Source organism: Aquarana catesbeiana, linkage group LG07, assembly GCF_042186555.1.
Source record: "Aquarana catesbeiana isolate 2022-GZ linkage group LG07, ASM4218655v1, whole genome shotgun sequence".
In the NCBI taxonomy this organism is placed as follows: Eukaryota; Metazoa; Chordata; class Amphibia; order Anura; family Ranidae; genus Aquarana; species Aquarana catesbeiana.
In genome coordinates this window covers 327,628,454-327,643,699 of record NC_133330.1, presented here as the reverse complement: position 1 = coordinate 327,643,699, position 15,246 = coordinate 327,628,454, and the positions used below count along the sequence as shown (strand labels likewise).

At 44.9% G+C, this 15,246-nt stretch overlaps 1 protein-coding gene across 2 annotated transcripts in view; it reads left to right on the top strand.

Annotated features, from left to right (window-relative positions):
• Positions 1 to 14,299, top strand: part of EFCAB7 (EF-hand calcium binding domain 7) — a 106,313-nt gene extending 92,014 nt beyond the window's left edge. For both annotated transcript variants that reach the window (XM_073593814.1, XM_073593813.1), the window contains exons 11-14: positions 5,928 to 6,076; positions 8,609 to 8,818; positions 10,390 to 10,497; positions 13,951 to 14,299. In XM_073593814.1, the coding sequence (XP_073449915.1) occupies positions 5,928 to 6,076; positions 8,609 to 8,818; positions 10,390 to 10,497; positions 13,951 to 14,025 (542 nt within the window). In that variant the 3' untranslated portion in view covers positions 14,026 to 14,299. The remainder of the gene's footprint in view (positions 1 to 5,927; positions 6,077 to 8,608; positions 8,819 to 10,389; positions 10,498 to 13,950) is intronic.
• The last annotated feature ends 947 nt before the right edge of the window (positions 14,300 to 15,246 follow it).

The window sequence follows — 15,246 nt, the reverse complement described above, 5'->3', positions numbered from 1 at the left end:
GTCTGTAGGGACTCCAGAAATTTGGTCGCTGTGCTTGAAAGTACTCCACGATTGAGGTCTTTATGCTTATAGGGACTCTGGGTTTAGAATCTCTGTACTTGCAGGGACTCCAGGATTGAGGTCTCTATGCTTGTAGGGACTCCAGAAATAGTGTCTCTGTGCTTGCAAGGACTCCAGGATTGAGATCTCCCTGCTTCCAGGAACTCTGGATTTAAGGTCTCTTTGCTTGCAGGGAATCCGGGAGTGAGGTCCCTGTAATTGGGAACTGGGTTTAGCACAGATGCTTGCAGGGTCTCCGGGATTGAGGTCTCAATGCTTGTAGGGATTCCAGAAATTGTGTCTCTGTGCTTGCATGGACTCCAGGATTGAGGTCTCTGTGTTTGTGCAGGGACTCCAGGATTGAGGTCCCTGTGCTTGCAGGGACTCCAGGATTGAGATCTCCCTGCCTCTAGGAACTCTGGGTTTAGGGTCTCTGCGCTTGCAGGGTCTCCAGGATCAAGATCTCAATGCTTGTAGGGATTCCATAAATTGGGTCTCTGTGCTTGCATGGACTCCGGGATTGAGGTCTCCCTGCTTCCAGGAACTCTGGGTTTAAGGTCTCTTTGCTTGCAGGGAATCCAGGAGTGAGGTCCCTGTAATTGCAGGGCTGCAGAATTGAGGTCTTTTTTTATAAGGACTTCAGGATTGAGGTCTTTATGCTTGTAGGGACTCCAGAAATTGGGTCTCTGTGCTTACAAGGACCCCAGGATTAAGGTCTATGTGCTTGCAAGGACTCCAGGATTGAGGTCTATGTCCTTTCAAGGACTCCAGGATTGAGGTCTATGTGCTTCCAAGGACTCCGGGATTGAGGTCTCCCTGCTTCCAGGAACTCCAGGTTTAAGGCTTCTGTGCTTACATAGACTTGAGGATTGAGGTCTCTGTACTTGCAGGACTAAGGTCTCTTTGCTTTCAAGGACTCCAGGTTTGAGGTCTCCATGCTTCATAGAACTCTTGGTTTAAAGTGGTTCTAAAGGCTAAAGGTTTTTTTTTTTTTTTTTGCCTTAATGCATTTTCTGCGTTAAGAAAAAAACCTTCCACAATTTGCTCTTCTAGACCCCTCTAAATACTTACCTGAGCCCAATTCTCGATCCAGCACTGTGCCCAGAGAGCACTGCTCTTTCTCTCCTCCTGCTGTTAGAAAAACATATAAAAAAAGTGACGGCAGAAAAAGACCAAGTGGTCCATCGAGCCTACCCTTTTTTTTTTTTTCATTTATACCTGTTTTTGTTTTTATTTTTTTAATTAAATCCAGTGAGGACAGAGCGGGGGGCAGCTCGCTATGTGTGTCTTTAGACGCACACTGCCTGGTTTGGGAGTGAGCCTGCAATGCCTGCCTCAATAACAAGCGCTTGCTCTGTGGGCACATACAGAAGAGGAGGATCAGACAGCTCCAGCCAGGGAAGAGGAGGTTTGGGGACGCTCTGTGCAAAACAATTGCACAGAACAGGTGAGTATAACATGTTTATTATTTTAATTACCAAAAAAAATTGCCTTTAGTATTGTTTTAATATCTCAGTGCTTGCGGGGACTCTGGGATTGAGGTCTCTGTACTGATAGGGACTCCAGGATTTAGGTCTCTGTGCTGGTAGGAACTCTAGGATTCTGCGCTTGTAGGGAATCTGGGATTGAGGTCTCCATGGTTGCAGGAACCCTGCAATAAGCTCATAAGACAGTGTAGCTTATTCATTGTTAAAGGATCTATTTACCCAGGGAAGATATTTTAGGTTTTGGTAGGTGACGGAGTATTGAATAATGCAACGTTTTGTTGCGAGTTCAGATCTCTGTGGTTGCAGGGACTCCAGCATTGAGGTCTCTGTCTGTAGGGACTCCAGAAATTTGGTCGCTGTGCTTGAAAGTACTCCACGATTGAGGTCTTTATGCTTATAGGGACTCTGGGTTTAGAATCTCTGTACTTGCAGGGACTCCAGGATTGAGGTCTCTTTGCTTGCAGGGACTCCAGGATTGAGGTCTCTATGCTTGTAGGGACTCCAGAAATAGTGTCTCTGTGCTTGCAAGGACTCCAGGATTGAGATCTCCCTGCTTCCAGGAACTCTGGGTTTAAGGTCTCTTTGCTTGCGGGAATCCGGGAGTGAGGTCCCTGTAATTGGGAACTGGGTTTAGCACAGGTGCTTGCAGGGTCTCCGGGATTGAGGTCTCAATGCTTGTAGGGATTCCAGAAATTGTGTCTCTGTGCTTGCATGGACTCCAGGATTGAGGTCTCTGTGTTTGTGCAGGGACTCCAGGATTGAGGTCCCTGTGCTTGCAGGGACTCCAGGATTGAGATCTCCCTGCCTCTAGGAACTCTGGGTTTAGGGTCTCTGCGCTTGCAGGGTCTCCAGGATTAAGGTCTCAATGCTTGTAGGGATTCCAGAAATTGGGTCTCTGTGCTTGCATGGACTCCAGGTTTGAGGTCTCCCTGCTTCCAGGAACTCTGGGTTTAAGGTCTCTTTGCTTGCAGGGAATCCAGGAGTGAGGTCCCTGTAATTGCAGGGCTGCAGAATTTAGGTCTTTTTTTTATAAGGACTCCAGGATTGAGGTCTTTATGCTTGTAGGGACTCCAGAAATTGGGTCTCTGTGCTTACAAGGACCCCAGGATTAAGGTCTATGTGCTTGCAAGGACTCCAGGATTGAGGTCTACCTGTATGTCCTTTCAAGGACTCCGGGATTGAGGTCTCCCTGCTTCCAGGAACTCCAGGTTTAAGGCCTCTGTGCTTACATAGACTTGAGGATTGAGGTCTCTGTACTTGCAGGACTAAGGTCTCTTTGCTTTCAAGGACTCCAGGTTTGAGGTCTCCATGCTTCATAGAACTCTTGGTTTAAAGTGGTTCTAAAGGCTAAAGGTTTTTTTTTTTTTTTGCCTTAATGCATTTTCTGCGTTAAGAAAAAAACCTTCCATGATTTGCTCTTCTAGAACCCTCTAAATACTTACCTGAGCCCAATTCTCGATCCAGCACCGTGCCCAGAGAGCACTGCTCTCTTTCTCTCCTCCTGCTGTTAGAAAAACATAAAAAAATGACGGCAGAAAAAGACCAAGTGGTCCATCGAGCCTACCCTTTTTTTTTTTTTTTTTATTTATACCGGTTTTTGTTTTTATTTTTTTAATTAAATCCAGTGAGGACAGAGCGGGGGGCAGCTCGCTATGTGTGTCTTTAGACGCACACTGCCTGGTTTGGGATTGAGCCTGCAACGCCTGCCTCAATAACAAGCACTTGCTCTGTGGGCACATACAGAAGAGGAGGATCAGACAGCTCCAGCCAGGGAAGAGGAGGTTTGGGGACGCTCTGTGCAAAACAATTGCACAGAACAGGTGAGTATAACATGTTTATTATTTTAATTACCAAAAAAAATTGCCTTTAGTATTGTTTTAATATCTCAGTGCTTGCGGGGACTCTGGGATTGAGGTCTCTGTACTGGTAGGAACTCCAGGATTCTGTGCTTGTAGGGAATCTGGGATTGAGGTCTCCATGGTTGCAGGAACCCTGGGTTTAAGGTCTCTGTGCTGTGATTTAGGTGTCTGTGCTCGTAAGGACTCTGGGATTGAAGTCTCTGTGCTTGCAGGGACTTCTAAGGTTTTTGTGCTTATAGGGGCTCCAGTATTGAGGTAGCTGTGTTTGCAGGGACTTCAAAATTAAGGTCTCTGCACTTGATGTGAGTCTGGGATTGAGGTCTCATTGCTTGCAAGGACTCTGTGTTAGAGGTCTTCATGCATGCAGGGACTTCCAGGATTCAGGATAAGAACTCTGGGATTGAGGTTTATTGGCTAACAGGAACTCGGAGATTGGAGTCTCTGTACTTCTAGGGACTCCAGCATGGAGGTTCCTGTGCTTACAGGGACTCCAGGATTGAGGCCTCCATGCAAAGACATAAAAAAAAAAAAAAAAAAAATTCAGGAAATCTCTGCCTTACATGCACACTAGGGATGCACCGATGGCGTTTTTTTAAAGACCGAGTACGAATACCAATACTTTTTCTCAAGTACACACTGATAACTATTTTTAGTGTCATGTGACAGTTTCTCGCCATAGGACCTGGTTCACATATGTGCAGTCCGGTTTTGACAGTGGGATTTCAGCCCCCTCCGGTGCAACTTTTTTCAGCAGTTCAGGTGTGGGGGCCATGTTTGCCCCCATGAGAATGGTGTTCCATGCATCATTATGCAGGCAGTCCCATTCATGTCAATTGGGATACACCGACTTCACGGACACTGTTGGTGCAGGTGCATGGCCATGAATGTAGACAGTGTGTGCACGGCCCTCGCTTTTTTAAAGCGCTCTGAATGCCAATCAAAGCAACTGTCACTAAATAAAGCTAACAGTCCTGTTAATATGTTGCATTTGCTTTACTGCACTTCACTGATTATACCCCATGTCGCTTTCTAGGTGCTTCAAAGCGTCTCCAAAGTCTCCACAGAAGCTTGCTTACAGCACCTGCAGCTTCTAAGAGGCTTTTATTCAGCTTTAGCTTTGCTTTGTTTTGGCGGTATTGCAGGAATGAGATATCCCAGGATGCACTGGTAAAACAACAAGCGAACCGAAAAGGCGTCATCACCAGTCATTTCCAGTTCATGTGTATATATTCTGGAAGTGTCTGGTGCAGACGTCACATCTTGTGTGCAGCGTGTAGCAGCAGGAAGGTGAGTGGGGTCCGGACCAGAGACAAGCAACTAGCAGACGACACGCTATAGTGGAAGGTGAGTGGAACCCGGAGAGAAAGGATTGAGGGGCAGAGGATCAGCAGAGTTGGGGACCCAGAGCAGGAGGAATTAGCATTGTCACACGTGGTGCGTAGCATGATAGCAATATAGCGGGCAGGGAATAGAGAGAGAGGAGGATCAGCAAACCAGAGGACCAGCAGAGCTGGGGGTTACTACTGAGCAGGGGATCAACAGAGCTGGGATTTACTACTTAGTGGGAGATCAGCAGAGCTGGCAGTTACTACTGAGCGGGGGATCAATAGAGCTGGGGGTTACTACTGAGTGGGAGATCAGCAGAGTTAGGGGTTACTACTGAGCGGGGGATCAACAGAGCTGAGGGGTTACTACTGAGTGGGAGATCAGCAGAGCTAGGGGTTACTACTGAGCGGAGGATCAACAGAGCTGGGGGTTAATTCTGAGCGGGTGATCAGCAAAGCTGGGGATACCACTGAGGGGGGCATCAGCAGAGCTGGAAGTGCTACTGAGCAGGGGATCTGCTGAACAGGGGTACTAATAAGCTGGGGATCTGCTGAGAGGTGGTACTACTGAGCCGGGTTCTACTGGGGCCCCTTTTAAACACATAGAAAACACACGCAGGGCATCACAATGCACACACTGAAGCATCAAAAACACATCATAAAAAAGCATGTTGAAGCAGTAGGCGCTTTAATGTGTGTTGAGGTCAAAGCAAGCGTAAATGAGTCCTAAGAGGCAAATAATCTCCAGTTAACACTTTTTAAGCAGATAGGCCTCATTTACACTGGCATACTACAGCGTACACCCGTGTGAGGGCCGTATTTGCCCCCATGGGAATGCACAGGTGTTCCATGCATCCTTATGCAGGCAGTCCCATTCATGTCAATTGGGAAACACCGACTTCATGGACACTGTTCTTGCGGGTGCCTGGCCATGAATGTAGACAGTGTGTGCACAGCCCTTGCACAGGTGAATGCTATAGTACTGAAGGAGGCCTTATAGCAACATTTTTGCGTTTTAGAAGGCCTAAAGCATGTAAATAAAATCTGACCATTGTAAGCATCCCTTTCAGGAAAAATAACAGACTTACTGGCAGGATCAACATGTAATATAATTATGTTAAAGGAAACAATACAAATTAAATTTGTTTCGGCTGCTGTAGGTTATAGTTGGTCTTTACCCCAGTTGATGTATTTTTATTTGCTTGACTTTTCTACAGAGAATTTCGAAACAAAGAAAAACGAGCTTACGAGGAAAGGTTTTGCGGATCTGAACCTTATGGAGGCAAATGACCGAGAAGGGGACCCAAGTGACCTCTGGGTGACGCTGCAGTCCATGGGTTACAACAAGGCCCTAGAACTGACAGAGGTAGAATGCTGTGTGTGGTTTAAAAAGATGAAGCTTCATCAGCAGAGCCCTCCTATTCCTTCTGTATTGAAATGTATTGTAACTGTACGATCTCCCATTATATTGTAAAGCGCTGCGCAAACTGTTGGTCCTATATAAATCCTGTATAATAATAATCATTTAAAGTGCATCTAAAGCCACATTTTTTTATTAAAAATGTAGGTCGAGCATCTTGAGTTGTTACCAAGAACATCAATAGAGTGATAACCTTCCAATGGGGACCCTTGTTGTTATAGTGACAACTTTCTAAAGGGGCATTTCCCTTCCTTTTGGAGACTTTTCCTATCACATCCCATGGGCTCTACAGGACAACAAGCTAAAGTGGAACATTACCCATAACTTGATAAAGAATAATGTTTTTTAGCAAGAAACCTACATTCCACATTAATATTTATGCTACCAAAATTAGTGTGTGCTGTAAATTGCCTCCAGCATTGCTCCCTGTTTCTTCTTGCTGGAGGCCACCATTTTGCTGAAGCACAGAGCCCCTGAACAGCAGTAAATGTTTAGGCTGTCAGCAGAGCAGCCTGGCCTCTCCAAATTTGGCACATTGCCGAAAAATAGAAAGCAACTGAGCATGTGCAGAGCGGGGTGAGACAGTATACTGCTGGATTTTAAACAGTATAGACCAGTGGTTCTCAACCTTTCTAGTACCGTGACCCCTTGATAAAATTCCCCAAGTTGTGAGGACCCCTAACAGTAAAATTATTTTCGTAGCGTGGGTTGTCAGCACCCAAGGCAAGACAAGTCATTTGCACCCCTAACCCATGGATATTTAGCGCTCCCTGAGTCCTTTCCACTCGTACAGTATTAAAACCCCTTATGATACATTCTAGGATGTACCACTCTTTCTCTTTCTTTGTTCTCCTTTCTTTCCCTTTTCTCTCTCTCTTTTCTAATTTCTTGTTTTTTTCCCCAACCCTCTCTCTAGCCGTCTTTCGTGTTTTTTTCTCTTATTCTTTCTCTCCCCTTTTTCTTTGTTCCTCCCCCTCTTTTCCTCTCCCTTCCATGTATTCTCTATTATTATTCCTTCTCTTACTCCTTGGTGGAAGGGTGGGGGGAATGTGATGAGTGGCCGTGCTGGGGGGAGTTCTGATCAGCCAACTTAGGTGCTCTTGATGAAGGTCATCTGCTGATCTGAGAACTGTAGTGGGGACTTTTAATGGCAACTATAATCACAGGTAGGTGTTACTCACTGTGTCTCCGACTTTGTGTTGTGTGGTAGCAGTGACACCTATGCCGAAATCAGGAGATAGGGTCTCCTCCAGCCCCTCCCACTTCACATTCCTCACCAGTCAGCTGACCTCAAGTCTCTGCCCCTCAGCCATGCCGTGAACTGAATGGGCGGCTGCAAAGAGGCTGAGTGGGCAGCCGCGGGTTCCAGGAAAAGCCCTGCTGGGCGGATGCAAAAAGGCTGGAGAGCGGCGCGGGCTTCAGGAACAGCCCAGGATTCGGTGACCCCTGGCAAATCATCATTTGACCCCCAGGTTGAGAACCGCTGGTATAGACACTTATTTTTAATGTTTTACATATCTATACCTGCAAAAGGGGCCGGCCTGAAGTGATCTAGCAGGACTTAATTTTCTGACTAAAGTTCCACTTTCAGGCCTGGTACACGCTGATGCGGTTCAGTAACTGCATGAGATTTGGACAGGAATCGTACCCCATTCCTGGTCAAATACCATGAGATTCTGCAGCAATCCAATTTGTGACATTCATTCTGTATGGCTTAAATTGCACCACATTCACACCAAAATCGTGCAGGACCCTTTTTTTTTTTTTGCTTCACCAGAATCCGATTCTGCAAATGGCACTGTGTTTTGAGAACAGCTTTTGGGGTGTTGTTAACTTAACATACACACCCACAGCGGTTCGCATGAACGGGGTGCGATGTTGATGCAGTGAGGAAACCGCACAGAATTTGCTGCAAATTCCACACTGCATCAATGTGAAACGGGCCTAAGGGAAGTCTCGCAATGGGGCAGAGAGGACAAAAAAACTTATAGAAAATTACCTTCTTTTATTTAAAAATAGTGTTAGCTTTAGATATACTCTAAAAAGAGACTCTGTCACCTTGCCCATGCAGTGCAGAATTACAGTGTCTATGTAAAGGGCACCCCCCCCCACCGACCCGCTAATACCCTCCTTGCAAGCACTCCCCTGTTGCTCCTACTGCTGCCTCAGCTGGTAAAACTACCCGGTGCTTCCAGGTATGAGAAGATGTGATCTCCTCCCATGCAACTAGACTCAGGTCCGGTAACCAGTCGCCAGGCCCGTGCTCTGCCACACGACGAGTGGCGTCACCAGCTGACACTGGGGATTCTGGTGCAAGCTGCAACGCAGGTAGTTGGAACTCCTTTGCACAGACACTTGAATGGGCATTATACAGTATCTCTTTAAGAAAAAGCCAACCTATATCCCTAGTTGGAAATGGAGCATCCAGCAGGCAGGCTTTGTATCTTGGATACAATCTTGTTTAATTTTGTTTTGCAGGCATGTCCATTCATTATTGATATTTATGCAGAAAAGTGCAAGCCCAGACTGAGCGTTGTGAGCATGGCATCCAGCAATCGGCAGCTGCAGAAGGTGCTTTGTAAGTCTGCAATTCTGAAAGGAGAAGGAAAGCCCATGGAAAATTATGAAAGCGTTATCATCTACACATACAAGAATGACACCAGAATTACTTCTATTATTGAGAATAAGGTTTGTACACAGCTAGTGCAATGGCTGGAGATAGATAGCTTTTCTTTAATAATTGCAAAACTACTTCTTATAACCTTTATTCCTACACTACAGTATATGGCCAAGGGTTTGGGGACACCTGACCATCATATAGGGTTGCCACCTCATCCCTTTAAAACCAAACACATATTAATTACACAGGTTCTGTGTGTGATTGAGGTGATAATTAAACTCACTTGGGGCCTTATCTGCATTAAATTAGCCTCAGAACCTGTGCAATTCATATATGTTCGGGTTTAAAGGGATGAGGTGGCATCCCTACCATCATACCTATATGAGCCTGTTAGACATTCTATTTCAAAACCATGGCCATTAATATGGAGTTCCTCATACAACCCACCACCTTCTCTTGGTAGCATTAACAGCCTCACAATCGGCATTTCCGATCAGTCCAGGCTCTTTACATAACACTCATCAAACCATGTGTGAACTGGCTACATAGAAAGCCGGTCACAATCCTGACATGCGAATTGGATGCGGGGAAATAAGCATCCTATTCGCAATAGTGTAAACCCAGCCTAAGCCCGGGTTCACACCTATGCGAATTAGATGTGCGTTTCCCCGCATCTAATTTGCATAGTTGGAGAATGTGACTGGCTCCCTATGGAGCCGGTTTACATATCTCCGGGGCAGCTGCAGAGTGCACTGCACAAAAACGCTGTGCGTCTTTGGCTCCGTTTCAGGGCCGAATTCAGGCATAGAATCAGCCCTGATTCGTCCCTGAAACGGGGAACAGGGACGCACAGTGCTCCTGTGCAACCCGCAGCCCGGTATAGTGTGAACCCGGGCTTAAGGTATGAAATGTATTTACATTTGGTATACATAGTGACCTTTTAAAAAGTCCATTCGGACTCTGGAGAATGAAAAATCTGGTGCAGCTCTGCAGAGAAACCAATCGGCTTCCAGGTTTTATTGTCAAAGCTTCATTGAACAAGCTGAAGTTAGAAGCTGATCGATTACTTTGCACAGCTGCACCAGATTCTGAGTGTTCCAGGTTTAGTAAACCTCCCCCTTGGGCTCTGTTCACACTTGCGCGACTTGCCATTGTAAGAGAATGTATAAACAACTGTGACCCCATTTTTGGTCTGCCTGCATAACCAGGGTGGTCGTCAAGGTATATAATTCATTTCAGTCATGTGACTTTGGACACTAAAGTCGCATGACAAGTCACACCCCATGTTTTTAAATGACAACCATTCAAATATGTGCAGCTTAAAGTCACAGCAACTTTAAAACAGTTCCTGCACTACTTTGGTCTGACTTTCATGTGACTTGAGTGCCATAGACTGCAATGTAAACCCTCAAAAGTCACATAAAAGGCACACCTGAATATTATACATGCAACAGTTGTGCAACAGTTGTCCATTATCATTGGTCAAAGTCGCATCCAAGTTGCACCCATCCAAAGTTGCGCCATTTTGGAGTCTCACAAGTGTGAACGGAGCCTTAGTGAGCGGACATGTTTTTTCCTGTAGAGCGGATCCCACTTTGCTCTGTACTAACACCCACCTGTCCCCCTGTCCTGCTTGCAGTTGGATAAGAAGATCATGATGCAGGTGAACAATGACCAGAGCAAGAACTGTGTCAGCAGCCGAGGACTCAGCGTGTTTGCTGTGGAAGTGCCAGCAAAATCCACCGTGGTAAATGTCATTTTCTGATAATTCATCTTTATGATCAAACACACTGAAAGCTGTATTCACGTGTACCTCTAGTCTAAATCAATTCAATCTCTTGTTGAATCTCCCTGCAATTAAAATGTCTCCTGTTGTTAACAATACAGCTTATCATGCCGTCAACCACTGGAAATAAAACTGGCCATACAATAGTATATTTTGGAATGAACGTTTGCACAAATATTTGCACGTAAATTCTCAGTCAGTACATTCGATGACTCGGCGAATGTTGTCGGAAAGTACTTTATTTTCACTTTTAACAATCAATTTTGGAATTTAATATAATTTCTCAAATGAAAACCGCATACACTTATAATTTTGGTTATTCGAGAAAAAATTTCCATCCTGCTCTTTTGAAATTTCTCATAGCTGTGGTCAAAAAACAGCCATCGTTATTCCTACTAATGATTAGAAAATCAAACAAATGTTTTTAAAATAAATTTGTTTCTAATAAAATTCAACTAGTGTATGGCCAGCTTAAATTGGAACCCAACCCTTGTATCCTTTACAGCCAAGGAAGCTGCCATCTTAGGCGCTACTTGATATGCAGTTACCATGGTGCTGCACAAGTAATTGGTTGAAATCACAAGCAACTGTGACAGTTCTCTTTCACAACATGAATGTTTTTAGAAAGAGTTAAATTGATGGGTTTTATTCCTCTGTCAGTAATTCGTAGTTTTGACATTGTTCCTAAATATGAGTAGGCAGGCAGCACAAGCCTAGAAGACCAGTGGCGGCTGGTGCTTAATACTTTGGGGGGGGGGAGAAGGACGAATGGTGATGAGGCGATAGGAGGCAGATGACAAGTCCCGGAATGACACTGATCTCCCCTTCACTGTCCGAGCTGGAGAATGCAGACTGTGGCTGTGGGTGAGCCGTCCCTGGAAGAAGGAGCCGAGTCACGGCTGGAGAGGACTGCTGGCTGAGCTGCTCCCTAACTCTTCCAAGCTCCGGGGCCGTTGATTCTCCTCTTGGCCAAACAGGAAGTGGGTCCTAAGACTCCCTGGCCAATCGGGTCTCAAAACCAGCTTCTTGATTGGCCGGGAGGAGAATCAGGAAGACAATAGTGAATATTTATTCGCTATTGTCACACAACTGGTTGGGCTCGGAGCGCAGTGCTCTGCGCTCTGAGCCCACCATTTTTTGAAGCCAATTAAAGCCTCCAGCTCTAATCACGTTCTTAAAAAAAAAAAACCCATTGGAATCCATGCATCTGGTGCCCTGCATGTGGATTAGGGGCCGGGCGCGTGAATTAGGGGGGCAACGCCCCTGCGCCCCTAATGGACGGGCCGTCACTGGAGAAGACATCATGTTATTGCTTATTACCTAATTTTTTATTTGGAGTATGTGTATATATTGAAATGTGAAATGGCTTTTTCGAAGGGTGAGTGCAGGTACAATTACTGGGCCCCAATCCCTCTCCCCCCCCAGTAAGGCGAGTCATAGACGGAAGGATTTTCTTTCCTGCAACCACGGGTGAATTGTTAGACAAGGTCAGTTTAGTTTGTTTGCAGGCTGGCTGGTAAGTGTGCTGGGAAATATTTGTTTGTGTGTGATGCGCGTTGCCCTTCCATGTGCACCTTACTGCAAAGGCCAGTTATAGGATGGGATGGTAGCCATCTTTTTGTATAGCTTGTTCACTGATTTGGTGTGGGGGGGCACACTGGATGCCTTCATCTGCCAATGTTCTGTTGGCTGGTAAGTGTGCTGTAAAATTTGTGATTTGGCCACGATAAGGCCATACATACCGCTGCGCTATAAACTGATCCCTAAGTGCAGTCACCAGCGTTTCAATGGCTTGCACCCTAACCTTTTTGTAACGGCAGATCATACACTCTGCAGTTCCCAGCAGAGACCAGAGCCTCAGTGACTCTCAAGCCCTCTTTATCATGGCAAAGACACAAAGAGAATGCCAATAAACCAGTAATACACTAGAAAATATATATATGACATCATCATGACCTCATATTGTTAAATAAGATACTAATGAATACAGTATATTTAATACTATTATTCCTGTCCTTTGCACATTCCTTGAGCCTAAAAAGTCCCATTTTTTTTTTTGAGGGGAGATTCCTTTCTCTAATCATATTGTTAAATATTCCCCCTAGCCAGATATTCTGCATATCCAGAAATGACTTACAGTAAAACCTTGGATTGCGAGCTTAATTCGTTCCAGAAACATGCTTGTAATCCAAAGCACTTGTATATCAAAGCGAATTTCCCCATAAGAAATAACGGAAACTCAAATGATTCGTTTCACAACCATTTATTCATAAGTCCTTCAGTTTATAGTCCATATAGAAAGATTATAGCAATGTGACCATAAAATGTCCATCCACAAATGGAAGCCTCCACAAAGGGATTAGGAGCAAAATCCAGCAGGAGCTCGAGAGTATAAAAGAGAAGAGAGGAGCCTCTAATGCCGCGTACACACGGTCGGATTTTCCTACGGAAAATGTCCGATGGGAGCTTTTTGTTGGAAATTCCTACCATGTGTAGGCTCCATCAGACATTTTCCATCGGAATTTCCGTCACACAAAATTTGAGATCTGAATCTCAAATTTTCCGACAACAAAATCGGTTGTCATAAATTGCGATCGTGTGTACACAATTCCGATGCACAAAGCTCCACACATGCTCGGAATCAAGCAGAAGAGCCGCACTGGCTATTGAACTTCATTTTTCTCAGCTCGTCCTATGTGTTGTATGTCACCGCGTTCTTGACGTTTGGAATTTCCGGCAAGATTTGTGTGTATGCAAGACAAGTTTGAGCCAACATCCGTCGGAAAAAATCCATGGATTTTGTTGTCGGAATGTCCGATCGTGTGTACGGGGCATTAGTGTAGCAATATTGTTACATTTAATGAAAGTACAACATTTAGCAACTCACATGGTTGATGATTAAAACAGGCACATCTAAGTATGCAGGCATCCGGAGTAAAACTGTCCACATAGACTATCCTCCACACCGCCAGCTGTCAGTCTGCAATCGTGACCGGGAAGACTACCCTGCAGTAGAGCGATCTGAAAGTGAGGCTTGAACCGCTCGTGGAGCGCAGTGTGGAAGGGACAACGTTGAAGGCGGTGCGGGGGATGGTCTATGTGGACAGCTTTACCCCGGATGCCTGTATACTTAGATGTGCCTGTTTTATTCATCAACCATGTGAGTTGCTAAATGTTGTACCTTCAATAAATGTAACCATATTGCTACACTTATAGGCGCCTCTCTTCTCTTTTATACTCAGTAGTGACATGACGCTACTTGTGTATCAAAACATCGCTTATATATCATCAAGTCAAAATTTATTTAAAAATTTGGCTTGTCTTGCAAAACGCTCTCAAACCAAGTTAGTCTCTAACCAAGGTTTTAATACCAACATGAAGCCGGGAACTAACATCAGCTTATCTTTTTCGCAGGTGTCTCAGCACATCATGGCAGTGAACGAGAGACAGGATTGGTTGTATAACTGCATACAGAGTGTTCTGTCCTGAGCCTGAGCTCTAGAGCAAAGAAAGCAACCACTTTTGGAACCAGTGGACATTCCAAATGCCTCATCATATCAGGATCATTGTGCTGATAACCAAAGATTTGATTGATTATAAGTGCCATATTTCTTCTTCTGTTTTCTTACAGTTCTTTCAAAATACTAATCAATATGGGGCTCAACCCATGCAGACTGCAGTATTGTCTTTGGCTGGGAATCAAGAGAGAAAAAAATGACAATCACAAACAAATGGTGCACTGCAAATAAACTGTGTGATTTCAGCTCTATTGGCCTGATCAAAGTCCTTTCCGTGTGAGAGATTTCAGGTAATAGTTCAGATGAAGTGCACTTGGTGGCAGTACACAGCAGACTGAGAATGGGGCTTGTGAACAGTTGGTGGAGTTGGAGCTGGTGCTTGTAGAAACTAATCAGGTTTAATTTTTTGCAAAGAAAACAATGTGTTTAGTTACTGTGGGTAATTGGTCCCCTAAGTCGGCCATAGACAGAGCATTTTTTATTTTCTGCAATCATGGGTAGCAGGAAAGAAAATTGCTTGATTCCCCATCAACACTGAATCCCTCCCGTGGAGCCATTGTGTTCTCCTGGGGTAGGGGGGATTGTGAAGCTGTCCCCACTGGGAGAACACCGTGATTACTGCTAGCAGTTATAGTGGCCGCTAACATCAATCACATGTAAAATCCAACAGACTGGTCGTACCCAAGTTGATTGATCGATCAACTTGGGTACTTTCAGCCTGTCCATACATGGTTCAATTCTCGGTTGGTCCCTGCTGAACCTGCCAAGATTTGACCCATCTATGGCCAGCTTAATCACTTCAATACTGGGCACGTAGACACCTTCCTGCCCAGTCCAATTTTCAGCTTTCAGCGCTGTCGCAGTTTGAATGACAATTGCGCGGTCATCCATCACTGTACCCAAACTAAATTTTTATCATTTTGTTCCCACAAATAGAGCTTTCTTTTGGTGGTATTTGATCATCTCTGCGGTTTTTATTTTTTGCTAAACAAATAAAAAAATACTGAAAATTTTGAAAAAAATAAAAGTTTTGCCTTTGTTTCTGTTAAAAAAATTTGTAAATAAGTAAGTTTTCTCTTTCACTGATGGGCACTGATAAGGTGGCACTGACAGGCACTGATACAGCGGCACCGATGAGGTGGCATAAATGTGCGGGCACTGACGGGCACTGACAATGGGCACTGATATGTGG